The sequence below is a fragment of the Pan paniscus genome, chromosome 18 (assembly GCF_029289425.2).
Source record: "Pan paniscus chromosome 18, NHGRI_mPanPan1-v2.0_pri, whole genome shotgun sequence".
Classification (NCBI taxonomy): domain Eukaryota; kingdom Metazoa; phylum Chordata; class Mammalia; order Primates; family Hominidae; genus Pan; species Pan paniscus.
The window spans coordinates 65153901-65181164 of NC_073267.2; the positions used below are offsets into that span (position 1 = coordinate 65153901).

The window sequence follows — 27264 nt, forward strand, 5'->3', positions numbered from 1 at the left end:
AGTGGGAGAAAGGTTTACTCATTCCTTCATTCATTCATTCTTCTATTGTGTACTTAGGGCCCCATATACACAGTTAGACCTGGGGCTTCAGGGAAAGGAGGAACATGAACGCACTCCACACAGCCCCTGCCTTCAAGGATCTTGCCTTCTGTGAGGTAGAGGCATATCCTCCTTTCAGCATGTTATTGCAGGTCAGCACTCGGCCTCAGCCTTCACACAAAGATGAATGCACACTCAATCCCTCCACAGGAGGCAGGCAGGGATTAGAGGTGTGGGAGAAATAGGAGCTTTGGGAACCTGAAGGCAGGAAAACCTCCAGGAATGGCCACAGGTTCTAGAACTACACGTGCTTAGAAAAGCACTTCGTACATAGTTTATGTTATGAGTTCTTTTATATTTCATGAATAATATTATTACAATATTATTATTTTAGCCACTCTCACTTCTTCCCCACTATGTGGACTTTTAAAATGCAAGAACCTTGCGTTAGGAATTGTACCTACTCTCATCCTCAGGTATTAGCAGAGTCCCTGGCACATAGTAAGTTCTCAGACAGTGTTAGTCCATTGACTGAAGGCATCCTGAAGAGGGTGGGTTTTAGGTTGGGCTCTGCAGGGTGGATAGGATTTGGGGATGCAGAGGCATAAAGGAGGCATTTGAGGAAGAGACACCATCACAGTCATGTGTGCTTCTCGAGACAATCATTCATGCACAGAGAAGTTTACTTCACCATGAAAGAGTTAACTGAGATGAAGCTGAGATACAAGGGCTGCCCCATGGGTACGCGGAGTGCATGAACAGTCCAGGCTTGAGGGTGATGGGAGTGAGCTGGAGAACATGAATCCTTAGCGTTTGCTATGCCCATGATGATGTTCTCAGCATGAAGAGCCTTGCGAGGAGGAGGCACTGGAGACTGGGTAGAAAGGAAGGGGCAGCTAGGGTATGTGCAGTGGGGTGGTGGCTTGGGCCCAAGTTGGGAGAATTATGGAGGAGAGAGACTGCCTTTGCAACCTTGCTGGGCACTTGTGAACTTTGGGTAACATCCTCCCTCAGTTGTGACCAACAGGCAGGTCACCAAACAAGATGCCCTCTGAGTGCTCCCTGGCCTTGTGTCCTGTAACTAGTATGTTGCTTCCCCCCTGCCAGATGATGGTGTGGATCCACAGAGCAGGGCTGATGGTGGGCGCGGCATCAACCTCTGATGGGTGGGTACTCGCAGACCATGAAAACGTGGTGGTGGTGACCATTCAGCACCGCCTGGGCATCTGGGGATTCTTCAGGTAAGAAACTGGACTCTCCTCACTGCACCTTTGGCCCCCAACATGAGGCTGCTAGGAGCTCTGGTCATGTCAGCCCTCAGGAGACCTTAGCTAGGTTCCTCATTGTAGCATACAAGCACCTTGATAATTGGATACTACCTACCCTCTCACTCCCCAGCCACACTGGTCCACTTGCCTCTGAGCTTTTGTATGTGGTGTTCCCTCTGCCTGGAATGCTTACTCTACCTAAAGAAGTCCTCTTCATCCTGCAAGACCCAGCCCCCAGTTAGCTCCACTGAAAGACTCATCTCCTTTTCATCTGTGCTGCTCCCACACATTGCATTTCTCTGTCATGGCAGCTAGCATGCAGCCCAGCTGTTGAAGGTTGACACATCTGACTTCTCATGGAAAGGAGGGAAGGGGCAGAGTCATACAGGGAGCTCAGGGCGTATTGTGGGTGAAGGAATGGGCGCTGCAGATGGTGGGGTGTGGGAGCATCTGACCCTTCCTGGAGGAATGTTGGGGCCCACTCACCCCATTTTCTGCTTGAAATCTGGCAAGTGTGGGAAGCAAAGATGGAGTCCTCCTCATCAGGTCTCCATGGGGACAGGAGTCAGATCTCCTTCAAGGTGCAATTACTATGATCCTTTTCTTAGTGTGGCCATCCCAGCACCCCAATCCCGAGTGAGTGATGCGAGGGCTGTGGGAGGGATTCCACTCACTGATGAGACGGCCTTGGAAGATGGAGGATGGGTTCTGGTCTACCCGTCAGTAAGGCATCCCAGGCCAGTCTTGGCTGTATCACCTTCATCCCTTTCAGCCACAGCCTGTGACTCTGCTCCCCATTACAATAAAGCTGCTTCATGATCTCTCTCCACTTCCTCTCCTCCATGTGTCTCCTCCATCCATGCCAGTCAGGTTTCTTCCTGAACACGCCACTCAGCTGGTCTCATCACGGTCATCAATGACCTCTCCCTGCTCTCCACCAAACCTCTCAGGACCTCCCAGCAGCAGCCAATGGCCGCTCAGCTTCTGTGACATGCTTCCTTCCCAGCCCCTTTCCTGGTCCCCCCTCCTCCCTGTCCACTGGCCTCTCTTGTCTCTCTCTCCCTCCCTAATTCCCAGTGATCCCAAGGAGCAGCCCAGAGCCCCTGTTTCCAGTCCACCTCACCTTTGAAGCCCGCAGGCGTCACTCACTGCCTTATCCCCGCCCCGGCTGTCTAAAGGGCGCCCCACTCTTCCCAGGGACAAGCTGAATCCTTGACTCCCACTGCCCCTCCCCAACAGAGACCCCCTTCTCCTCTCACCGTACCTCCACTCAGCTGCTGCTGCCGCATCCTCCCGTGGGATCAGGAGAAGGCCTTGTGAGCAGCCTGGACTTTCTCTTTTCTCACAACCCTCTTGGCTCCACCTTCAGAATCCACTACTTCGCACCTTCTCCCTGGTTCCTACCCCAGCCAAAGCTCTGTCTCTCACCTTGATTATGATCTTAACACTTACTTTCAGATCTCTGCCACTATTATACTGAGGCTGAGTCGCACAGTACCGAGAGTGATCACTTAACATATGCATTGAATCATGCGATGCCTCTGCACAAAACCCTGCAGGGGCTTCCCATGTTCCTTACCATGATAGCCGAAGTTCTTGCCAGGCCCCAGGGCCCTCTCTAGCTGCACCTCCTGACTCACACTTTCTTTCACTGGGCCCCAGGGCCTTTGCACTTGCCTTTTCTTCTGCCTGGAATTCCTTTCTTTGGATATTTGCAAGGCTCATGTGCTCATTGTGCTTGTTTTATGAAGGTCTTTACCTCCAAGACTTCAAATGCCACTGCCTCCAAAAGGCCTTCCCTGGTTGCAATCTGAAATGGCACCCCCTGTCCCACCCCTGTTTTTCCCTTACTCTATTTTCCTCTCCTCAATGCACTTTCACTACCTGACATCATTATATTCTCTTTATGTATCTGTTTATCTGCTTGTGATCTGTAGTGGGAGCTCAGTGTCATCACAGGTTTTGCCCTTTTTGCTCTCAGATGTGCTGTAGCTCATAGGACAGTGTCAGGCATATAGTAGATGCTCAGTAAATAGTTGCCAGTTGAATGAGTGTAGAACCACACATCACAACTGTAGCAAGGCAAGGCAGGGTCTCAGAGATGCTGAAGCCCAGCCTTATTCTTTTTTATATATTTTTTTATTTTTTTTATTATACTTAAATTCTACGGTACATGTGCACAACGTGCAGGTTTTTTACATATGTATACCTGTGCCATGTTGGTGTGCTGGAGCTGATAACCCGTCATTTACATTAGGTATATCTCCTAATGCTATCCCTCCTCCCTCCCCCAACCCCATGACAGGCCCTGGTGTGTGATGTTCCCCACCCTGTGTCCAAGTGTTCTCATTGTTCAATTCCAACCTATGAGTGAGAACATGCGGTGTTTGGTTTTCTGTCCTTGCGATAGTTTACTCAGAATGATGGTTTCCAGCTTCATCCATGTTCCTACGAAGGACATGAACTCATTCTTTTTATGGGTGCATAGTATTCCATGGTGTATATGTGCCACATTTTCTTTTTTTTTTAATTATTATTATACTTTAAGTTTTAGGGTACATGTGCACAATGTACAGGTTAGTTACATATGTATGCATGTGCCATGCTGGTGTGCTGCACCCATTAACTCATCATTTAACATTAGGTATATCTCCTAATAGTATTCCATGGTGTATATGGTGCCACATTTTCTTAATCCAGTCTATCGTTGATGGATATTTGGGTTGGTTCCAAGTCTTTGATATTGTGAATAGTGCCACAATAAACATATGTGTGCATGTGTCTTTATAGCAGCCTATTTTATAATCCTTTGGGTATATACCCAGTAATGGGATGAAGCCCAGCCTTATTCTTTTTTTTTTTTTTTTTTGAGATGGAGTCTTGCTCTGTCGCCCAGGCTGGAGTGCAGTGGCGCGATCTCGGCTCACTGCAAGCTCTGCCTCCCAGGTTCATGCCATTCTCCTGCCTCAGCCTCCCGAGTAGCGGAGACTACAGGCACCCGCCACCACGCCCGGCTAATTTTTTGTATTTTTAGTAGAGACGGGGTTTCACTGTGTTAGGCAGGATGGTCTCAATCTCCTGACCTCATGATCCACCCACCTTGGCGCTTGTTGAGAGCCGCCGGCCGCATCTGTTGTCCTGAAGGTCCTGCCATGACATCTCTGCTCCCCACTCTCAACCTGTTCTCTTCCTCACAGCACAGGGGATGAACACAGCCGGGGGAACTGGGGTCACCTGGACCAGCTGGCTGCCCTGCACTGGGTCCAGGACAACATTGCCAGCTTCGGAGGAAACCCAGGCTCTGTGACCATCTTTGGAGAGTCATCGGGAGCAGAAAGTGTCTCTGTTCTTGTGAGTTTTCCTTGCACCGGGCCCAACCCCACTGTTGATGTGATGCTGATGAGACCTCTTGGACACCTGTCAATCCAGCTATGCACACCTCTGCTTACAATGCCTGGATTCAGGACTGACCCTACTCACTGTCCAGCATCAGGAAAGCTAAAGACCAAGCTCTTCTTGGCCCCCAGGAAGCTCAGGGCTCAGCTTAGAGTCCCGGGGCCATATGAATCTCCAGTTGCAGCCTGCAATGGTGGCATTCCCCTCTTCTAGCTTGGTTGAGCTCTCTCTCTCTCTCTCTCTCTCTCCCCCACTCATTTTAATATGAGGATTCACTTCCCTTCTCTTGGGAAGTAGGGATAGGCATAAATTATGAGTAAGGGCAGGCAAAGACAAGAGGTGGGCAGAGGTATTGTTTGGCTCAAAGCCAGATCTACATGTGGAGGGGACAAGGACACTGAGCATGCTGGGGATTCCTCTGCGGTGGTCTGATGGCTGGTTCATACCCAAGAAGGAGGCAACAGCCTCTGCAACTGAGAGGCCAGCTGAGCTAGGGCAGGCAGGTGAGAGGAAGGAGGGATGGACCCGGGGATAAGAGGGATGGGGCAGGGGTTGTGGGACACAGACACAACCTGGGGGTGTGAGGAGTCCTGCTGGGGTGGGGGATTGGGTGCAGGAGACACTGGGGGAGCTGGGATCAAAAACCAGATGAGAAGTGCCAGGAGATGTAGGAAGCCTTCTGCCTGCCTGGAGGTGGGCAGAGCGTCAGCCCCCTACTGGAGTCTTCAATCCTGTGTTGGTTTTGTAGTTGAATACGCAGAGGAAAACATTTTTATTCTTTTAAAGTAGAGAAAAAGGAAAAATACAGATAAGCCCAAGAAAGACAAAAGCCATCTATAATCCCACAACCCAGGGATAGTCACTGTGCTCAGTTTGATATGGATTTTTCTAGTCTTCTTTTCCATGACTTTATAGTTATCTGTCCATCTGTCTATCCATCCATCTACCTATCAATAGATCTATCATCTATTATCAATCTTTGTCTTTTTTATATACGAAAGTACTTTCCTGAATATTACAATACAACACGAATACTTTACTAAATATTAAATGTTGTCCCTTAATAGTATATTTTACAGTTGCACAGTATTCCACGATAAGAATGCAAAACCATTTATTTGCCCAATCTCATAATATTGGGCCCTTGGTTTATGTCCAGTGTGTACCATTGTAAACAGCAGAGGCATCCTTAGAAATCTTTGTGTGCCTCCAGGATCATTTTTTTGGATAAGCCCTGAGTAACGGAGATGCTGAATCGGAAGTTGTGGCTAGGAGATGCTAAGCTGCTTTTCCAATACCTTTGTTGGTTAGGCTCGGCTGCCACACACCTCCTGTTATGTCCCTGCCCTGTGCCCTGTCCGGATCCCACTTAGGTTCTCTTGGGTGGGAGGTTCTCTTGGGTGGGAGGTGAGCCTGGCAAGCAGGCCAAGTGAGTTTAGTGGCCATCGTGTCCACTGAGCCCAGGATCTCAGGGGAATGGGCCAGGGCAGAGCTGGGGTGGATGTAGTCCAGAAGAGCGAGCAAGTAACTGACCCCACCCCTGATAATGAACTCTCCTCCCCTCCATTCTGCCTCCAGATTTTCTCTCCATTGTCCAAGAATCTCTTCCACCGGGCCATTTCTGAGAGTGGTGTGGCCCTCACTCCTGCTCTGGTGGACGAGGGTGACATCAAGCCCCTTGCTGAGGTAAGTCTCCCCCTCGACACCCCCACCCCTTTGGCTCTGCGCTTCTGAATCCTCAGGGGTCGCTCTTGCCGTGGGTTCTAGCTGATGTTCTCCTAGAACCACTGAAGCCCTACCAATAGCTGAGCACGAAGTGGGAGGAGACACCCAACCTCTCAGTTGCACAGCCGGGCAAACTGACACAGGGCTTGGAAGGGATTTTCCAAGGGCAGCAGGTGATCAGGTCAGAGCTGAGACTCCAGCTCAAGGGCCTAGACAGCCAGTACAGTGCCCTGTCTGTGACCATACTCCTCTTATGTGCCAGGACCTGGTGCCATGTTGGGCAGTGATAGTGTCTTATGTCTCTCAGGGTTTGAGTTCTGTGGACCCACTTGTGGGCTGTAGGCCTGAAGTGGATCCACACTGAGCACCTGATAACCAGGGGTGGTTCCTGGAGAATTCACTCACTGATTCATTTGTTCACACAACAAAACTAGGTGAGTAAGCGAAGGCAAAAAGAAGAGGTGTGCAGAGGTCATTTTTGGCTCAAAGCCAGATGTCCGTGTGGAGAGGACATGGACACTACATGGCCCTATGTGGCTCTGCATTCTAGCCAGACACCTAACACCCTCCCCAGGCTTCTGCTATAATGTAGGAAATAGATGAATAGCTACAGAATCACACAACTAGAAAGTGTCACCTATGACTAGAGCAGTGAAGGTGAGGTACTTGCTGCCACAGCAGAGTCTAAAGAAAGCATTGAGTCCTGGGGCTGGAAGAGGTTACCAGGGAAGGCTTGCTGGAAAACTGACCAATGAGTCAGGAGCAAGGAACGTCCAGGGAGTAGGAGCAGCACGTGCACGTGTCCTGTGGCAGGAGGACGCATCCCAATCACGAGGGAGAGACAGAGACAGGGCCGACGTGGCCAGAGCAGGGAGAGCAGGGGGAGCGTGGCGAGTACTGAGAGCAGGGACATTGGGAGGGGCCACCCTGCACAGGACCCTGGCAAGGATTTTGTCATCATCTGGAGAGTGGTTGGAAGCAAAAGGAAGAGGTGATCGATAGGAATCCAGACCTAGGCTGAGGATCGCCCACTGGAGCCAGTGGCGTGGAGGAATTTGGTAGCTTTGAGAGCTTGTTTGGGGAAAGCATTCAAACTTAAAGGGCTGGTACATTGGAGGAGAGAAAATGGGGATACCAAGAATTTTTAGAATTTTTGAGAATGTTTTTAGAATTCATTGGTTATAAGGAACAGTTGCCCATTGACCAGACTTAAGTCAAGAAGGAGGATTGGCTAGATGTGGTGGCTCATGCCTGTAATTTCTGAGAGTGATGTGGCCCTCACTCCTGCTCTGGTGGAGAAGGGTGACATCAAGCCCCTGGCTGAGGTACGTCTCCCGCTGGATGCCCCCAACCCCTTGGCTCTGTGCTTCTGAATTCTCAGGGGTTATTCTTGCCATGGGTTCTAGCTGATATTCTCCTAGAATCACTGAAGCGATTGGGAGTTAGGGGCGGAAGGCTTGCTTGAGCCCAGGAGTTAGAGACCAGCCAGGGCAACAAAGTGAGACCCTGTCTCTACAAAAAGCAAAAAATTAAGCTGGGCATGGTGGTGCAAGACTGTGGGCCCATCTACATGGGAGGCTGAAGTGGGAGGATCACCCGAGCCCAGGAGGTCTATGCTGCAGTGAGCTGTGTTTGCACCACTGCACTCCAGCCTGGGCAACAAAGCAAGACCTTGTCCCAAAATCTTCTTTTTAAAAGGAGAATTTATTTTTCAAGGAAATAGAGATCTGGGAGGATGGGCTTTGTGCAAAAACAGGAAGCAGAAATTACAAAATGATGGGAATCCTGGACTCTTTGTTACTCTTGTTCTCTCTCTCTGTCTCTTTCTCTCTGTCTGTCTGTCTTTCTCTCTCTCTCTCACCCTCTACTTCTCCCTGTCCCTGTTTATTTATTCGAGAAACACCCTGGGCATTGATTCTGTCCGAGATCCTGCACGGGGCTCTGGGGGCATGTGCACTTGCCCTGACTCCCCGACCGTGGAGCCTGTCTGCTCTCCCTCTGTGCCCTTCTTTCTGGCTGCACTTTGCTTCCAGTCTGCACGAGCATCCTATCTGCCCCTGAGCTTAAGGACTCTCCTTTGGTTCCAGAAAGTAGTCAGGCTGTCTTTTCTGTTGTGAAAAGTGAGTGTTTTTACGTTAGCAGCTCTCCACCCCAATTCCAGGTCACTTAAGAGAGAGGCTCACTGTCCCGTCTTTGCTTCGATGTCCCTGAACTCTTAGAAAAGTAGGAAACCACAGTATGCTGGGCAGACTGACCCCAATGCCTAGGTCAGGCAGAAGGGAGCCTCTCCCTCGGGAGGGTTTTTTAAATTTTTATATTTTTTACATTTTTTTAAAGATGAAAAGAGGTTCTTGGTGTATTAATTGTTGTTACTTTCTGGCTTGACTCAGGACAAAGGGGCAGAGACCATTGCCCATGTCCAAATCTGGATCTATGCCTGCATGGCCCTTGAGCTAAGGATGACTTTTTTTAATCATATGAAATTCAAATTTCATTGTCCATAAAGGAAGTTTTCCTCGAACACAGTGACACCCATTCATTTACCTTCTGTCTCTGGCTGTGTTTCATGTCAACAGCAGTCTTGAATTTGCAGCAGAGACCACATGGCCCACAAAGCCTCAAATATTTACTATTTGGTCTTTGATGGGCACATAGCTGACCTGTGGCCTAAAGAGTCATGTTTGATTACTGCTTGGGACTCTAGTACACAAATGTGCAGGTGGAAACTCCTGGCTGTGCCACAGACGCCTCACTCAGCTGAGAAACCCCATTTATGTCTTGCAAGGGACGAGACCCTGTTTTTCTTTAGAACTCACATTTGCTACTTTCTGAAGTGGTCCTGTGTGAATCATCTTATCTAGGCCTCCTGCAATTCTGCACATTTTTATTGTGTGGAAGACATGGCACTCTCCCACATGTATTAACTCATGAGGTAGGTGCAGTCATTATTACCATCCATGAGTGGAGAAACCAAGGTCCAAAGAAATCAGGTGGACTGCCTGTGGCCTAATGGCTGGTAAGTGGAGCAGCCAGGATTTGGAAGCAGACAAGTAAATTCAAGATTCCATCATCTCAACCCCAGCTCCACCTCACCTTTCTTGACACATTCAGCTTGAGATGATTATGTCCATTTTAATAGATATAAGGCAGCAGAGATAAGAGACTGGGTAATTGGCTTATACCACAATTGTGATTAGTAACAGAGGCAATGCTCTGTGGAATCCAGAACCCACACATGTGGGTCTAGAGTTTCTTCTGCTGCCCCCTGCCACTTGTACAAGTCAGGCTTAGTTAGGATAGAACATATTTTTCCATATTGATGGAGGGAAGGGACTTTGCTCTTGAACTCTGTTGTTGCTTGTGATCTTTGCAGCAAATTGCTAACACTGTTGGGTGTGAAACCACCAACTCAGCTGTCATGGCTCACTGCCTGCGGCAGAAGATGGAAGAGGAGCTCTTGGAGACGACATTGAAAATGGTAGGTTGCCTGTTCCCGTAGACCAAACCCTGTAAACTTGGTCCCAGACTTCTTCATTTCAGCTGTCCTCTTGCCCTGGGACAGTTACCTGGGACAATTTCTCAAGTCTCAGGAGTCTCAGTATCTGAATGGGGAATCTAATTTGTCCTTTTTTTATTGAAAAATGACACAAATGTAAAAACAAAGTCCAAAAATAACATGATAAAAAAATTGACAAAATTTAATATTTGACCAAAATTTAATATTTTGCCATTCTTGTTTTCAGATGTATTTTTGAGAAACTAAACATTACATATTCCCAGGGGACACCATCATCCTGAATTTGGGGGATGGTGATATTAAGCTCAAAGATTTTCAGAAAGATGTCACAAGTTATCTTGGTTGACTTAGAAACTGTCTGTATTAGACCTGGTAGTGGTCCAGTTTTCTAGATTTTCTGAGACTCTGACTTAGTTGTCATTCTAGGATAGTTGTTCGTCCACTCAACCATTAATCCATCTACTATGATCTTCTTATCCATCTATGTGTTCACTAATTCATCCCATTCACTGATATATTTTTATCAATCTAATATCAACCTGTTCATAACTTTTTATTTATCTATTTTCAATCTATCCACTGTTCATGCATCATCCAGCCACCATATATCTTAACTCTATCACCCCATTCCTCCAAAACCAACAATCCAGTTATCACCTATCTGTTAGTTTTCACCCACTATTCATGTATCCATCCAATTCAACTGTACTCCAGCTATTGGCGAAGCCATCCATCCCTCCATTTATCCACCCATCCATCCATGCTAAGTATGTAGGGGTGGGTGTTAGAGGTAGTGAAACAGACATGAAGTGGACATAGTCCCTGCTCACTTATACTTTGCAGGTTGAGTATGGTGGCAGCACAGAGGGGAAGCATTCATTGTAGTCATCAGGGGTGCTTCACAGAGAAGGTGGACGAGACGAATTTGAGACCAGACAGCGGAATTCGGGAGTTCATGCCCTTAACCCTGACTCCACCTTATCTTTCTTGAGAAATTCAGCATTGAGATCATTGTGCCCATTTTAATAGAGGTAACAGAGACAGAGAAATTTTGTAATTTGCTCATGTCACAGTTCCAGTTAGTCAGAGGCAACACTGTAGGACCCAGAACCCACACCTGTGGGTCTAGAATATCCTCTGCCATTCCTGCTGTCCTCACATATTAGGACTTGGGGACCTTTATGATTGACGGACAGCTGTGGCAGGCTCTCATCACAGGGAAGCCCAGCAGGACAAACACCCAGATGACACAGCACCCAGGGCCATTGGGAACTATTCCCTTTGAGGGAGAAGAGTACGAATTCCAAGTTTGTGAGTAGCCTGATCTCTGGAATCCCTCCTTGGACCTGAGGCTACTCCTGGGTCCCAGGTCCGGCTGCTACCACTGGACTCTGCTTGTGTTTACATGGGTTGAGTCCAATGTGGTCTTGGAGCTTAGGTCTTGGTTCAAGCTCTAAATGACCTAAGTGTTCAAGGAATTAAAACACAACTGTTTTCTAATGCCTGGAAGGAGGCAAACATTCCAGCAATTCTGCATGTGGCATCAGAGGACCCAGATTAAAAGGAAAAACTTGGTAACTTTGGGAAAATCCAGCCCTAAGATCCTGGGACATCCTTCTGAGATTTTCTGAGATCTTGTGGGAGCGCCTCCATGATTACCCACTGCCTCCAGTACACACACATGCAGACACACAGACAAACACACACACATAGACACACACACACACAGAGAAACACACACACAGACACACAGAGACACACACAAACACACACACAGACACACACACAGAGAAACACACAGACACAGACAGAGACACACACAAACACACACACAGACAAACACACACAAACACACACACACACACACACTCCTGGCTAGTGGGACTACAACCCTTAATGGAGAGACCTGCACTGGTTACTTCCTGAGAACAGGCCAGACACATGAGCTACAGTGCAGCGATACAATCACTGCAATCTTCATGAACACACACCAAAGAGAAGCATGGGGTAGGGTGAGTTTCAGTGAATTCTATGAGTCAGAGCTGTGTAATGGGAGATGAGATAACTCCCCCAAGGTGCCTTGAATGGAAAAAGGAATGTGATGGAATAACATCCTTGTGTTAACTGAAAAACTCAGGAGTTGACAGTTTCAGGCATGGCTGGATCCAGATGCCTATTGAATGTTATTGAGAATCTACCATTCTCTATCCTTCAGCTTTGCACAACTCTGTGTTGACTTCACTCTTAGGCAGATACATCTTCTGGGAAGGTTAAAGACAACAGCACTCTAGAGTTATATCCTATCTTCTTAGAAACCCTCTTTCCAAACAATTCCTACAAAAGTTCTGGGGTAAACTCTATTGGATTGACATGGATGTATACCTATCCCTGAACTAATACCCGCAATCAGGGAAATGGAGCACCCCAGGTCACATATAGATGCCTGAATTCATGGAGTGATAGGGAAAGAAAGAGATCCCTGAAAAAGAATGGGGGTATTCTTCCCTGGGGAACAGGAAGGGGAGAGGGATGGGGGACAGGGCAGGCTCCAAAAGCAGGTGTCCTATCCAGAGCTCTAGCAATGCTGGCTCAGAGTTCCTGGCCCATCCTTTCCGTGCCAGTGCCCACTCTTTCGTTCTACGCCTTCACCCTGTGCTCAGGCCCAGCAGAGCCAGAGTCCTGCCCACTTCCTCTGGGCCCAGCCAGCTCGGCACCAGGAGGGAGAACCTGACACCTCTGTTGCCCCACTCACCCAGCTCAGTGTTCTCCTGGGAAGCCTCTTACCCACATCCTCTGCCTTTGTCTTCACAGAATTTCTTAACTCTGGACTTACATGGAGACCCCAGAGAGGTAAGGACATTTTGTTTCTCGATTGCGGGTTTTGAGTCTTAGCACCTTTAAGCTCCAATTAACTATGAGTGAAAGAATCCTCTCTCGGGTAATTATAGGAACTCCTGTGTGCTTGATGCTGAGGCCCAGAGAGGGGCAGTGACTCACCTGGGTAACACAGCCAGGAAGACTAGTGGCTGGCCTGGAACCCATTTTCCTGACTCCCAGTCCAGTGCTCCCAGGCATCACCTCTGTGTGCCCTGGGCTCTGCCCATTCCCCTGCTTTTTTACATTTTCTACTCCCCAAAATGGCACTATGGGAGGAGGTTGAACCAGAACGTTCCACTATCAGGAGGCAGAGATAACAGGGGTGATTAGCCACGGAGAGGGGGAGGCCTGAATCTCAGTCCAAGGACACTCAACTCCTCCCAGCACACAGGAGTCTCCAACAATATCCTCCTGATCTCCTCACCCCCACCCCCACCTCCCAATAGGTTGACAGTTTCTGGTGACATCACCTCTGCAGCATCTCACAATCCTGTCCTCTCTGCTGCCTTCCTGGAGGTCACAGCACTCTCCTAAACGGTCATGGGCAGAGTACATGAGATTCATTCAGCAAAGACTTAATAAGCACTTCCTATGTGCCAGGACTTGTTTAGGAGCTGGTGATATAGGAGTAAAACAAGAAAGACTCCCTGCCCTCTTGGGACCTTCCATTACAGTGCAGGGAGAGTGCAATAAAAAAGCAAATCTAGTATGTATTCTGTTGGATGGTGTGCAGCATTAGGGGTAGAGTTTGCAGGTGGTTTCAATTTAAGTAGCAGGATCAGGGAATGGCTCAATAAGAAGGTGGCATTTGAGCCAAGCTCCGGAGGAGGCAGGAAGCCAGCTGTCAGGAAACCTGGGGAAACCTATTCCAGGCAGAGGGAACAGCCACTGCAAAGACCCTGACGGATGTGGCAGGTCGAGCTGGAGAGGATGGAGTGTGGGGACAGACTGGCTTGAGGCTAAAGAGGTAATGGGAAGTGGGAGAGGGATCATTTAAAGCATTTGGATTCTGAGCAAGATGGGAAGCCTTTGGAGGTTTTGAACAGAGGAGTCACATGATCTTAGATTTCACAAAGTTCTCTGCCCCTGGTGATCAAATAGACTGTAGGAAACGGGCAGAGTGGATGCAGTTGACCAGCTGGGGGGCCACTGCATTGCCATAATCCAGGCAATGGCTCCTGGCTGCTTAAGGCTGTAGTAGTGGGGATGGGAGGAATGGTTGGAGTCTGGATATCTTTGAAGGAATAGCTGAGAGGATTCGCTGATGGACAGGATGCAAGGGGTAGGAAAGGGAGAGGAGTGGAGGATGTCCTGAGTTTTGGGGCAGAAGCAAGGTCATACCCACACAGGGCAGCCACTTGAAAACTCTAAGTGGACAACAATCACTTGTCATTGTTGCTGATGGCAGTCTTCCCACTTGGCTGCCATCCAACTGGGGCAATCCTGTCTCTCTCCTCAACTTTTATACTTTTCTACTTCACATCCTCTCCCCAATTCCATGTCTCATGGTGCAGCTAGACTGGCCTTCCTTAACAGAGTTAGAGCACGTCACCCCCACTCCTTAAAGGCCTGACCTTCCTTATGAGACAAATCCCCTTCCCTCCATGGAGTTAGTCCTTCAAAATACACCTGCGTGCGCATTATGTGCCAGACTGTACAGAAGGTAGGCTCTGCACCTGTCCCTCCCTCTAGAACCTGCCCCCCAATAATTCTCCAAGCCCAGAACTCCTGGGTGTTTCTGGAATTTACCCTGCATATTGATATCTGTGTCCCTTTGCTCACGTGGTTCCCGCTCTTCAGAAATTCTCACTCCTTTCCTCACTTGTCAATACCAGTCACTGCCCAGAGCCCACTGCAGGCGGGCAGCACCTCCTCCACGTAGCCTGCCCTGCATCTTCCTTGCAGAGAAGCTGCTCCTCTTGCTGGCCTCCCACAGCAGCCCTGGCTGAACTGCACAGCCTCTCAAGGAGGCCGGACTTGCACACCAATCCTGTTCTGTATTGTCAGCCATATTGGATTAGGATCTGCACCTTGTCCAGCTGGGTCTGGTCCACTTCACAGAACATTTCCCCCAGGCAGCCCGAACTAGCTCGTCATTCATTGGCTTTTGTAGAGCAGAACAAAGGTCCCGGAAGCCATAGGGTCTCAAAAAAGCTAGGAATTGTCCAGTTGCATCTGATATCTGGGAGGGAAATACAGCCCATAGGGCATGGAGCTGGGAAGATGGCACAGAGGACTGGGGTCTATGAGAGGGACCCACAGCAACCCTGCTAACAAGTAATACCTAACAGTTATTCAGCCCTTCCAGACACCAGGTGCTGCGCTAAGTATTTTGCATGTGTTCAGCCATTTAATCCTCACAATAACTCACCTCTTAGATGAGAAAACTGAGGCCCAAACAGATTAAACTCCCAGCCAGTAAGTAGCAGAGCCAGGCTTCAGATCCAGTTAATCTGGTTTCAAAGTCCATGATCTGTTTTAACTGTACCCAGAACCAGCGGCCCTGACGGCAACATGTGAATCAGGCTCTCTCTGATCTGTGACCATATAAAAATTATTCATCAAAGGTAAAACCTAAAATTAGGACATGGATCAATATACTGTGAGTTCATCACTGATTCTTTTATTCATGATTTTCTCTCTAACAGGGAATCACGTCCTAGTCTAGGCTCCTTGAGTGATGAGGGTTCAGTACCTCCTCAAAGCCACCCATGGATCAATAACAGCTCTCGTTTAAATACAGATATATAGCACAATCTCTCCTCATTAATCATGGATTCTGCGTTTATAAATTCACCTGCTTGCTAAAATGTCCTTATAACCCCCAAATCGATACTGGTGGCACTTTCATGGTCACACACAGGCAGGTACAGAGTAGGGGAAGCTGGATTTGCATGATGGGCATGTTCCATCTGAGATCCGGCGAGGCAACCTCTCTCTTCTTGTTTCATCTCTCATGCTAACAAGTGTCCTCTTCGTGGTCAATTTAGTGCCATGTGTTCTGCATTTTTGTGCTTTTTGTGGTGATGTCACTGTTCAGAGTTGCCCCCAAGAGTAGCGCTGCTGTCTAGCGTTCCTGAGCTAAGCAGGCTGTGCTATGCCTTACCGGGAAGGCGCCTGTGTGAGATAAGCTTGGGCAGTGCTGCTGGCCATGCATTCGGTGTTGAAAAATCCACAAAACTGCACATCCAGGAAAAGGAGGAGGAAATTGGCCAGTTCATACATGAGGCTGTGATGGAAAGTGCTAAAGTAACACCTACTGTGTGTGATGCAGCTGTGGAAAGATGGAAAAGCAACTGCATTGGAAGATTCATGAGATGATGAAGGAATTTTTAAAAAGCAGGATGGACAGCACTGTTGTGAGGTTGAAAACAGGAAATTTACATTCATCTTACCCAGGGTCAAAAAATGGGAAGGGCTTTTCAGCTGGTGTTTTATTAAAAGTAATCCTACTTATAATTAATTCTTTGTAAGACTTATGTGTTATAGAAAGTGTCTTTCAACAGAAACCCACACATAAAAGAAGGTTGATGAAAATGTTCTGGCCAGAGGTTTGCAAGAACCTAACCCAGTGTTTCCCCTTTGAGTGATGACTCTGTATTCTCTAATTCAGCACTCGTGGGAGCTTTGTCGGAAGCAACTGCTGGGACTATCGAAAACAACTGTGGACAGAGAGAGGGAAATGCATGTACTTCAAATTTAAATATATAGACATGTAATTTTATATAGATAATACATGTATTTCAATCTGAGTGAAGATTTCATCCTCTCCTCGTCACCTGACCAGTGTCAGCCTCTGCCTGAAGTTCTGCCCCTGAGTCACACATCTATCCTCCTTAGTTAGGACCCTGTGTGTGCATAGCCATGGCCCAAAGTCACACCGGTCTAGGATGCTGGTCTCACCCTCAGACAGGCAGAGTTGGGGACACGGTTGTGACCTAGGGTGGGAATCACAGGCGCTGTGCTGCTCTCTCCCCCAGAGTTACCCCCACACGCCCATGGTGATTGATGGAGTGGTGCTGCCAAAAACACCCAAGGAGCTTCAAACTGAAAGGAAGTTCCACACTGTCCCCTACATCGTCGGATTTAACAGGAAGGAATTTGGCTTGTTTCTTCCAACGATGAGAAGGCACAGGCCTCTTGGAGGGACTCACCCACCCCATCAGCCCTCCCATCTCTGGTCCCAAGAGTGCTTCCCTCTCCAAGCACCGCTCTGAGTCCTGGGCAGCTGTTCCCTTCAGCAGGAGTTAACATTTCCATGGAAACCTTCTCCAGGAGGGCACAGTTGTCACTAGGATATCAGGGCCCTGGGATCCCCTCTCCCCAGACTCTCTGATTGTCTTCCTGTTGAAGAATCCTGAAGTGTCTGTGTTGGGAGGGCCAGTAGAGAAAATAACTGTGCAGATGGGAAAACTGAGGGGGCCTAGGAGGGGAAAGGAGTTGAGGAGTCCGGAGAGGCAGTCGGGGGCTTCCTGGCTACCCACTTTGGGCTGGGTATGTGTAGTTCCCCCATAAATCACTCATGCTCTTCATCACCTCATTGAAAAGATCCAAAAAAAGTGGCTTCTTTTGATTTCCCATTGACTTCTAGGGAACAGTAGACACCAGGGTCTACTTGAGGGATGACGGTCAGAGGAGGGTGAGGATGGACAAGTTACCTAATCGGGTGCTATGCTCAATACCTGGTGACAAAATAATCCATACAGCAAACTCCAGAGACACAATTTACCCATGTAACAAATCTGCATATTTACCCCCAAACCTAAAACAAAAGCTGGGAATAAAAAGTGGAAGAAAAAAAGATTGACTTCTAAAAGTGGAAAAGCTTTCTCCTTCCAGTTGAGGACACACAAAGCTGAACATGATTAAAGCAGTAGGACAGAATTTATTTAGTAACACAATTGCACAGAGGAAAGAAGAGTCCAGTATGGATTGGACTCAAATCCCCAAAACTAACCCCTGGCACTGTTTTAAAGGCTGAGTGTGCAAAAGGATAGGCACTGTGGGCTGTGGAGAGGGACTTGGTCCATGTGACTAGACCGCCTGGATGTCTTCATCCTGGCTCACCTGGGGCAGAAACAAACTTCTCTTATCGTCAGGACAGGAAGCCATGCATTAGACTGCAGGAAGAACCCACTGAAGTCAGGCTCTACTCTTTCCACAGGGACTGGGAAGATCAGGAGTCAGCTCCCTGAATGTTTGCATTGCAAAGAGAAGGCTCTAAGGCCCTCAAGGAAATGGGGTTGGGTGGTAAATTCCATCCCAAAGGGCAGAGAAAGTGTTTATCATTGCAGGCTTCTAAAGTAACTGCTCTAGTTGGGTTTAGGGGCCTGTCTGCTTCTCTCCAGGTTTTGGCTGGAGCAGAGAAAATCGTTCTGGCAGAGTTGAGCCTTCCCAGGCAGGCATGTTAAGGCTACTGGAGTCATTCTAGGGACACGGCCTTAAGCTGCTAGAAGCGATGCTAGAGTTTGGTCGAGTCTCTGAGTGCAGAGGTTTGGGCAGAGTTGTTTTGTGTGAAGAGATATGAAGTTCGCCCCTCAGAAGGATTTCAGAGGTTATACCAAAGACCAAAGCCATGAAGGCAGGCTCTAAGGCTTTCAGTGTCATCTGTGACAGGTGGGGGTACTAGGGAGGTCTACATCCTCTTCCCCAGAGCCCTCTATTCCACACTGGCCTGGCAGACACCTTCCCTCGCCATGTCACTGACCACTGTAGGGATCCCAGCCTGACACACACACAAAACACACACACACACACACACTGCAAAACACTGCCACAGCTTCTCCACATTTTTTTTTTTTTTTGTAATCTTTGCAATGCTTGAGTTTCTGGATATAAGCCCATTTGATTCATTGATTTTGCCCATTTCAGTAAAAACCCATGCCTTTAAAAGCCCAAAATATTGGAGGACTTTCAGTCTGCATAGATTTGGTTGGTTCATCAGTTTGTTTCTTCTCGTTAATTCCCAATGATTCATAAATGCTGAACTTTTTTTTTTTTAACAGTTGATAAGCTATCCAATGTCAGAAGGGAAGCTGGACCAGAAGACAGCCATGTCACTCTTGTGGAAGTCCTATCCCTTTGTTGTAAGAGTCTAGGAATCATGGGAATTGGCTAGGGCCCACAGAGGGACAAGGATTGCCCAAATTATAGAGCAAATAAATGGCAGAATGAAGACTGGGGCCTCAGGGTTTCTCCCATCTTTCCACCTTTCCCACTTCACTTTCCACCCTAGCGGGGAGTTGCACAGGGCTTGTGGGATTCACCATTAAGGCAGCCCTTCTGGTGGGCTGGAGAAGCTACATCGCTCACCAGGGGGTGGTGGTCACTTTATTGATCTATTTTAGCGCATTCCTAAGGAATTGATTCCAGAAGCCATTGAGGAGTACTTAGGAGGAACAGACGACCCTGTCAAAAAGAAAGACCTGTTCCTGGACTTAATGGGGGACGTGCTGTTCGGTGTCCCATCTGTGACTGTGGCCCGGAACCACAGAGGTGAGTCCTAGAGTTCGAAAAGGTGAGGGATATGGACCCCACCAGCTTCTGTATCTGACTCACCTACCTCCCAGCATAGACAGATGTGGAAACAGCCGAGGGTCAGGCCTCAAAGGCTGATTCCATATGGCATGGGATGAGGTGCTGTCTTATTTTGGTTTATGCCAGTAGCAGACTGTGAAAAAAAAAAAAAAAAACCAGAGGCAAGCGGTTTTTTTAAGGTGATGATCCCAGATATCAGCAGTAGGGAGGTGGGGAAGTAAGAGAGGAAAGAGATGGAATCCAATCCATGATGCCTTGACAAAGGAGTATCCTCTGTGGACAACTGGAGCTGGGAAACTCAAGGAAACACTGAGAATACAGCACTCAGGGGCATCCCATCTGAGCACCAAGAGAGCCGGGTTATTTATCCACCAGCTTCCACTTGTCATTGTTTGAAGGCTCTTGCAAGGAGTTGTTTATTCCCTGTGACTTTGACCTGCTGCACACAAGGGCAGAGTAGTCTCTTGTTACCAGACAAAGGCCTCAGGCCAGGAGCTGCAGATGCTGGAGGTGGAAGTCAGGCTGGCATGCCCAGGAAGAGGGGATATGGGTGAGACACTGACAGCATCTGCTGCAAGAGCTCCATGCCTGGAGTTATCATGGGACCTAGGGCTGCTGTAGGACAAATATTGAAAGATGAGTCTTGGAAGGTTTTTAAGGTCCAAGTTGGCTTCAAACAAGCTTGTTAAGCATTGGAGCTGGAAGAACAGTGGGAGCCCTGCACAGGATCCAGAGGATTGTCCAGGACCAAGAAGGCCAAAAGTAAGAGCTATGGTGGGTGTAGGGGAGGTGGTTGGAAGAATGGCAATGTCTGAGGCTGGCTTTTGTCTATCTCGGTGTGTGCAGGAACATGCAAGCACAGTGCCAGGACAGGGTCTATGCAGGACCTTCTACCACTGACCCAAGGCTGTGTGGGTGGGGCATGAGGTTAGGGATGCGTGGGCTCACCTCTAGAGAAGTGTCCTCTCCTGGGTGCCAACTAGAGGAGGCTCACAGGACTCCTCTTTTTCTTCCAACTCTCATTCGCCTAGTCTGCAAGCCAGGAAATATCCTCTCTCTAACCATGCTGGAAGGGTTTTTAAATTTGGAACTTCATAAGCTAAAGCTAAAGCTATAGTTAAAGCTGATGTCGCAGGTGCCCAGACACACCTTTGCACAGGAAGGGGCAGGTGCTCATAACACTCACTTCTTCACAAAGTCCTGATAAAACCCTGTAACCAGGACCACTGGAGTTGAATCATTTCTGTCTTAAACTTGGCTTTGCCCCATGCTCTGCATCTGATCTATATATAGTGTTCCCATCTCCATCTTCCAATGGTTTGAGCAATACTGAACCTCTGTTTTTCATCTGATTTCCCATAACTTTGAGTTCAGGGTTTTTTGTTGTTGTTGTTGTTGTTTTTTGCCAGGACTACACAGATCTTATCAACTTTCACTTATTGTTGTGTCTCACTCTTTTTGATAAAAACAACATTTCTGGACATAAAGTTAATATGTTAAAGTTAATATGAAGAAAGTTTCAAAAATATGGAAACACATAAAGAAGAAACTACATATCACTCCTAATTCCCCCACCTGGAGGCAAGTGGTATAAATTTTTTTGTACTTTCTTCTAAAGATTTTTCATGTCCTATATACTTTAAAAATCAATTTTATATTTCGCTTTTGTTCATAGAACACTATGTTGTGAGGATTTTCTCAATGTTCATACAAACTCATCAAAGCATTCCTTATTCCATGAAATGGCTGTGTTAAATAGACTTTAATATTCATATCCTATTAGATGTTTAGCCTGGCTGCTCACATTCTGATGCTACAATAACATTGAGCTCAACCTAATGTTTATAAGTCTCTAACCACATGTCTAATAATTTTCTTGGGATTCTTTTTAGAAGTGAATAACTAGGCTAGACCAAAGAAATATTTTTGAACTCTTGGCAAATAATGCAAATTTGCATTCCAGTGCATCAGAACGTGGATTTCTTAATTTACTTTCTCATTTGGGATACCAAGGTTAAAAGTTAATGCTGCCAATTTGCCCCACCAAAAAGAAGCATATCACCCTGTATTCTCTTGCATGTCTTTCATGACATGTCTTTCATTGTCTCTGCTTCTCTTCTTGTCCCTATTTGTCATTGCCCAAAACTGTGCCCTACTTCCCTCTGAAGACTTGTGTTATGACTGTAGGAATTCTATGAATATCAATCGCTTTAGCCAAAAAGGTTTGACAAAGTACGTTTTGGGCAGCATGCTGCCTATAATAATTTCTATCATTCACAAAAGCTCTTTCCTCTATAGTTGGCTCTGAGTTCCTTTGGAAAATGTTTGAATGGCAAAGGCAAGGTCAAACCCTCCTTTTAGCAAGTTTTGCTTGACCTTGAAGCAGCCATTTAACAGGTGGATTACAGAGCCACAGAATGATGGCATCTTCCCAAGCGCGCTTCCTGCTGAGCCAAGGGTGCAGTGCAGGAGGCTGACAAAGATGAGTGAATAGATTATTCTTCATTCTCAAATTGAAATGACATGTGCGGGTGGGGCGTGAGGTTAGGGATGCGTGAATTCCTGTTGTTAAATCCTTTTGTGGCTGAATATTTAAGGATGTTAAGAAATGATGGCTGGAGGTGGTGGCTCATACCTATACTCTCAGCACTATGGGAGACTGAAGTGGGAGGATTGTGAGAGCCTAGGATTTCAAGATCAGCCTGGGCAACATAGTGAGATCCTGTCTCTACAACAAAATTGTTTTCAAAAAGTGATGATACTATATTACAAAATAACATATATAATATCATCCCAAGTTTATATACATAAAAGAGAGATATGTTAAAATAAAAAACAAGCGTTCTCTGTGGTAGAGTTACGAGTGATGTTTTAAATTTGATTTTTATAATGGAATTTCAAAATGATTTTTAAACTATATAGGAGGTGGAAAATTCAAAGTGCTGAGGCACAGGACCAGGTGGCCCATGAGGTAGCCCAGAAGGGGCAGTGATTTGTGCTTCCAATGAGCCAATCATTGGGAAACTGGCATCTTCTTGGGGCTGGGACAGGAGAGCTTTGTTGGTGGGAGAGAAGGGCAGAGCAGAAGGAGAGAGGGCAGGGGAGAGGCAAGGTCACCCTTGCTCAGCCCCTTCTTTTCTCTGCCATGACTTTACTGCCTTAACACCCTAACACTCCCAGGCCAGGCAGGCAGCAAGACACATGGAGACAGTGAGATATAAAGCAGTGAGTGCCACAGATTACTGAGACACAAGAGGCAGATTGTTCCCTCTCTGCATATGTTTGTATTTAAATAGCCTGATGTTCAGACAAGCAACTTGGATTTGCTTCAGTCTTCTCAGGATGGGTGAGAAAAACACTGGAAATGCTCAAAACGAGGCAGAACAGAAGACACCTGTCAGGGTGGAGATGGGGTCCAAGTGAATGAAGTCTGTTATCAATGAATTACATCCGGTGTAACCAGATGTAGAGAGATTGTCTTGTGTGAGAATGTCCCAGCGGGCAAAGGGGTTTACGAGGCAGAGTCAGTGTCCCTGCACCGGCAGTTATTTTAAATGAATTGACCCAGGGTTTCCACATTCATTCATTAAACATTTGTTCATTGAACAAATATCTGGCTCTAATTCCAGTTCCACCTCAACCACCTATGCAGCCCGGAGCATGTCGCTGAGCTTTCCTGTGACTCTGTTTCAGAGACAGACAGCACTGTCTCTACTGTGCTGACAGTCAGCGGTTTCCTGCAGAGCTGAAGACCTTGGTAGCCTCCAGGTGTGTGTCTGGCAACATGAACTGTGCATGAATCCTTGTCTTTTCAGATGCTGGAGCACCCACCTACATGTATGAGTTTCAGTACCGTCCAAGCTTCTCATCAGACATGAAACCCAAGATGGTGATAGGAGACCACGGGGATGAGCTCTTCTCCGTCCTCGGGGCCCCATTTTTAAAAGGTAATGGCTCCTTGCTCTCCATGAGCTTGGAGTTAGGAGATCTGGGTTTCAGTCTTGGTGTGGTGGCTTTCAGCAAGTTTCTTCTCTCCTGGTCTTAGTTTACTGATTCTCTATAACAGGGTTGAATGTCATTGGGTTGTCCCCCAGCTTCCTCCCACTCTAACACATGTGAGGTGCAATGTGTATTCATGTGCCCTCTGCACAGCCACTCAGAATCCTGCTCTGTGACATCAACAAGACGGGTGTGTGGGGGGGGGTCTCCTGCAGGATTCACTATACAGGGTTGAATGTCATTGGGTTGTCTCCCAGCTTCCTCCTGCTCTAATACACTTGACAGGGGATGTGTATCCATGTACCCTTTGCACAGAAACTCAGAATCCTGGCCTGTGACATCAACAAGACAGGTGGGGGGGGGTGTCTCCTGCAGGATTCAGTATGACAGAGTTGCATGTCATCGGGCTGTCCCCCCGCCTCCTCCCGCTCTAACATACCTGAGCGAGGATGTGTATTCGTGTGCCCTCTGCACAGGTATTCAGAATCCTGTTCTGTGACATCAACAAGACAGGTGGTTGGGGGGTCTCCTGCAGGATTCACTATGACAGGGTTGAATGTCATTGGGTTGTCCCCCAGCTTCCTCCTGCTCTGATACACCTTAGGGAGGATGTGCATCCATGTACCCTCTGCCACAGACACTCAGAATCCTGGGCTATGTCATCAACAAGACAGGTGGTGGGACACATGCAGGGGTGCTCTAGGTTGAGAAGCCACCAATCAATTTCCCTCTCCCAGGAGCGCTGAGAATGTGAGTGAGGGTGAGATTAGAGTTGGTGTTAACCCTGAGTCAGGTCTAATGTGTGTTGGTTTGTCTTTCTGTCTGTCTCTAACAAAAACTCATAAACCTTTACATTTAATAATTCTTAGTTTAGAAATCACAGGATTATGAATTTGGAATAGGAGAAGAGACTTTATTTTTGATATGGTTTATAGTCAGCAGGATTCACTGTGACAGGATTGAATGTCATTGGCTTGTCCCCCAGTTTCCTCCTGCTCTAACACACATGAGGGAGGATGTATATCATGTGCCCTCTGCCACCGACACTCAGAATCCTGGGCTGTGTCATCAACAAGATAGGCGGAGGGACACATGCAGGGCCCTGCTCTAGGTTGAGAAACCACCAATCAATTTCCTTCTCCCAGAAGTGCTGAGAATATGAGTGAGGGTGAGATTAGAATTGGTGTTAACCCTGAGTCAGGTCTAATGTGTGTCGGTTTGTGTTTCTGCCTTTATGTCTCTAACAAAACCTCATAAACCTTTAAATTTAATATAATTAATAATTGTTAATTTAGAAATCACAGGATGTATGAATTTGGAATGGGAGAGGAGACTTTATTTTTGATACGGTTTATAGACAGCAAAGTTGCTATCCCTCAAGCTGGGAAGGTGCCTCTGGCCAAGCCCAGAAACAGGCTCATCGAACGAGGAGGGGTTGGGTAGAAGCTTTATATGAACAGATTGGCTAAACATACATGTTCAACACGTTACAGGGAGAGCAATGGATATTCATGAAGACAGTCCTGACACATGTGTATTAAACAAACATGCATGTAACATTGCCCATGTTCACCTGGTGGTGGAGACCTAATATTTAAATGTATTACAATTAGGGCTTATAAATCCAAAGGTCTTCTCAGGACACAAAGCCCAGTAAGTGAGCAGCCTCTGTACACCGGCCAGGTCCAGTCCATGGCTGGTGATGTTCTTATCTGGAGAAAATAACTGAAATCAGTCTCTTATGCAATCAAAGCCGCAGTTAAGGCTGGTGGGCAGGATTCTGTTCTTCCGAGTCTCCAAGCTGCAGCCATTTTAATTGTTTTCATTTTGCTAAACTCCAGGCCAGTACTGGTTTAGCTGCTAGAGAAAAAGAAGCACCTTGCAGCAGGGAGAACAGAGTGGATTCTTTAAGGGTAGAGATGCAGGCCTGAACCCTTACCCGGCATGGCCTTCTATCTTTTTTTAATTTGGTGTCTTATTGCCACAAGGAGTGTGTTCTGTCAGAATGATCACCTTTATTTTATTGCTGATACTGGTCCGGTGGTGTCTAAACCACAAAAAGGGGGGAGTATTATGAGGCGTGTCTGACTTCCTGTCTGTTTCCAGGCAGGAACTCAGTTTAGGGTTTTTCTGGGGTGCCCTTAGCCCAGAGAGGGTCTGTTCAGTGAGTTGGGGGTGTTAGGATTTTATTTTTAGTTTACATTATACAATATTTTAAAAAATCCTTTCATGATGTCTTCTAAGCCTTAACTCTCAGCTGTTACAGATCACATGGGACTCACCCCATGGCTGCTCCATCGCCACTGGGCATGTCCCAATTATGCACCCTTAGGAGGCTTGAGTTCTGTTATATTTCAGAATGTGAATTGTGGGTGTGTGCAAGAGACAGAGAAAAGACCCAAGAGAGAGCAACCCTGGGAGGTGGGGCAAGCACATGGAATGATGCATGCCCATTGCTGAGCCCTAGGTCAGCCATGCTCAAGGTAAAGTACACACAAATTCACCAGGATCTTCTAAATGTGCAGACCTCAGCTCAGTGGGTGTGGAGCATGTGCCAAGGCTATGTTTCTAGCAGGTTTGCACGTGAAGTTGACAATGCAGGTCTGCGGACCACACTTTGAGTAACAAAGGCTTTTTTTCTTCTTCCCCACAGAGGGTGCCTCAGAAGAGGAGATCAGACTTAGCAAGATGGTGATGAAATTCTGGGCCAACTTTGCTCGCAATGGGTGAGGCTGGTGGCAAAGACAGAGCACGGCTGGTGAGGGTGGGGGGCGGGGCATGCCTATTGGGAAGGGGCAGCTTCTAAGGTTCTAGTGATCAAACTTCTGACCCTGTGACCATAGCACTCTGACAATGAGAGTTCTCTACAAATGGAGAGGCCGTCCCCAGAGATAGTGAACTCCCTGACTCCGGGGATATTCAAGCCTCTTGACGGAGATAACTTGAGTGTCCTCACACATCTCTGAAGATTGTTGGGAACACACAGCAGCTTTGGGGCAATTCTATTTGATTTTGTTTCCAGAAACCCCAATGGGGAAGGGCTGCCCCACTGGCCAGAGTACAGCCAGAAGGAAGGGTACCTGCAGATTGGTGCTAACACCCAGGCAGCCCAGAAGCTGAAGGACAAGGAAGTAGCTTTCTGGACCAAACTCTTCGCCAAGAAGGCAGTGGAGAAGCCACCCCAGATAGAACAAATTGCCCTGTGAATGGAAGGTCCATCCAGCCTCGGGAACCTGGAGGAGCAAAGACTGGGGTCTTTTGCCAAAGGGATTGCCGGTTCAGAAGGCATCTTACCATGGTTGGGGAATTGTCTGGTGGTGGGGGGTAGGGGGCAGAGGTCATGAAGGAGCAAGTTTTTTATTTGTGACCTCAGCTTTGGCAATAAAAGATCTTTTGAAAGCCAAATCACTGCTTGTGTCTTGTATTAGAGATTAATCCATCCTCCTCAGAGACAAACGATGATGAAAGAGGCAATGTGAGAAGGAAGCTGGCTTTGCTGGGGATGGCCTGGCCTCAGGACGAGTACAGTCCAGAGGGCTGGGTCATGGACAGTGCTCAGGGGAGCTCTGGGCCTACTGCATGTTTCTGAGCCCCCAAGAATTTCCAACAATAGGATTTAGGATTGCCAGAGTGCAGCATCCCTATCCTCCATTTGGATCTGCCTATGGAAATGGAAGTGGCCCAGGCTGAGAATTTGCCTGGATCAGGGAAGAGAGAGAGGTGCCGAGGTGATCCCGTGGCACTGTTGGATGGCCTTTATTGACTCTTGCACAGGTCTGCCACACCTTCCTCAGTATGTACACTAGCCTCCTAGACCCCTCCCTGAGGCTGTCTCTTTCAACAGCTGGTCTAAACTCCCTCTGTAGCCTGGACCACTTCTGTTGTGGGCAGTGACCACCTTAGAGT

At 47.5% G+C, this 27264-nt stretch overlaps 1 protein-coding gene across 1 annotated transcript; it reads left to right on the top strand.

Moving 5' to 3' along the window:
- The first annotated feature begins 1146 nt into the window (after positions 1-1146).
- LOC100980372 (liver carboxylesterase 1-like) lies at positions 1147-26648 on the top strand. Its single transcript, XM_008963876.6, has 11 exons — positions 1147-1280; positions 4505-4658; positions 6282-6389; positions 9802-9906; positions 12757-12795; positions 16803-16951; positions 18836-18908; positions 19170-19317; positions 23175-23306; positions 26012-26084; positions 26381-26648. Exons 1-11 carry the CDS (start codon positions 1147-1149, stop codon positions 26562-26564), a joined length of 1299 nt encoding a protein of 432 aa, XP_008962124.3. The 3' UTR covers positions 26565-26648.
- Positions 26649-27264: the final 616 nt, after the last annotated feature.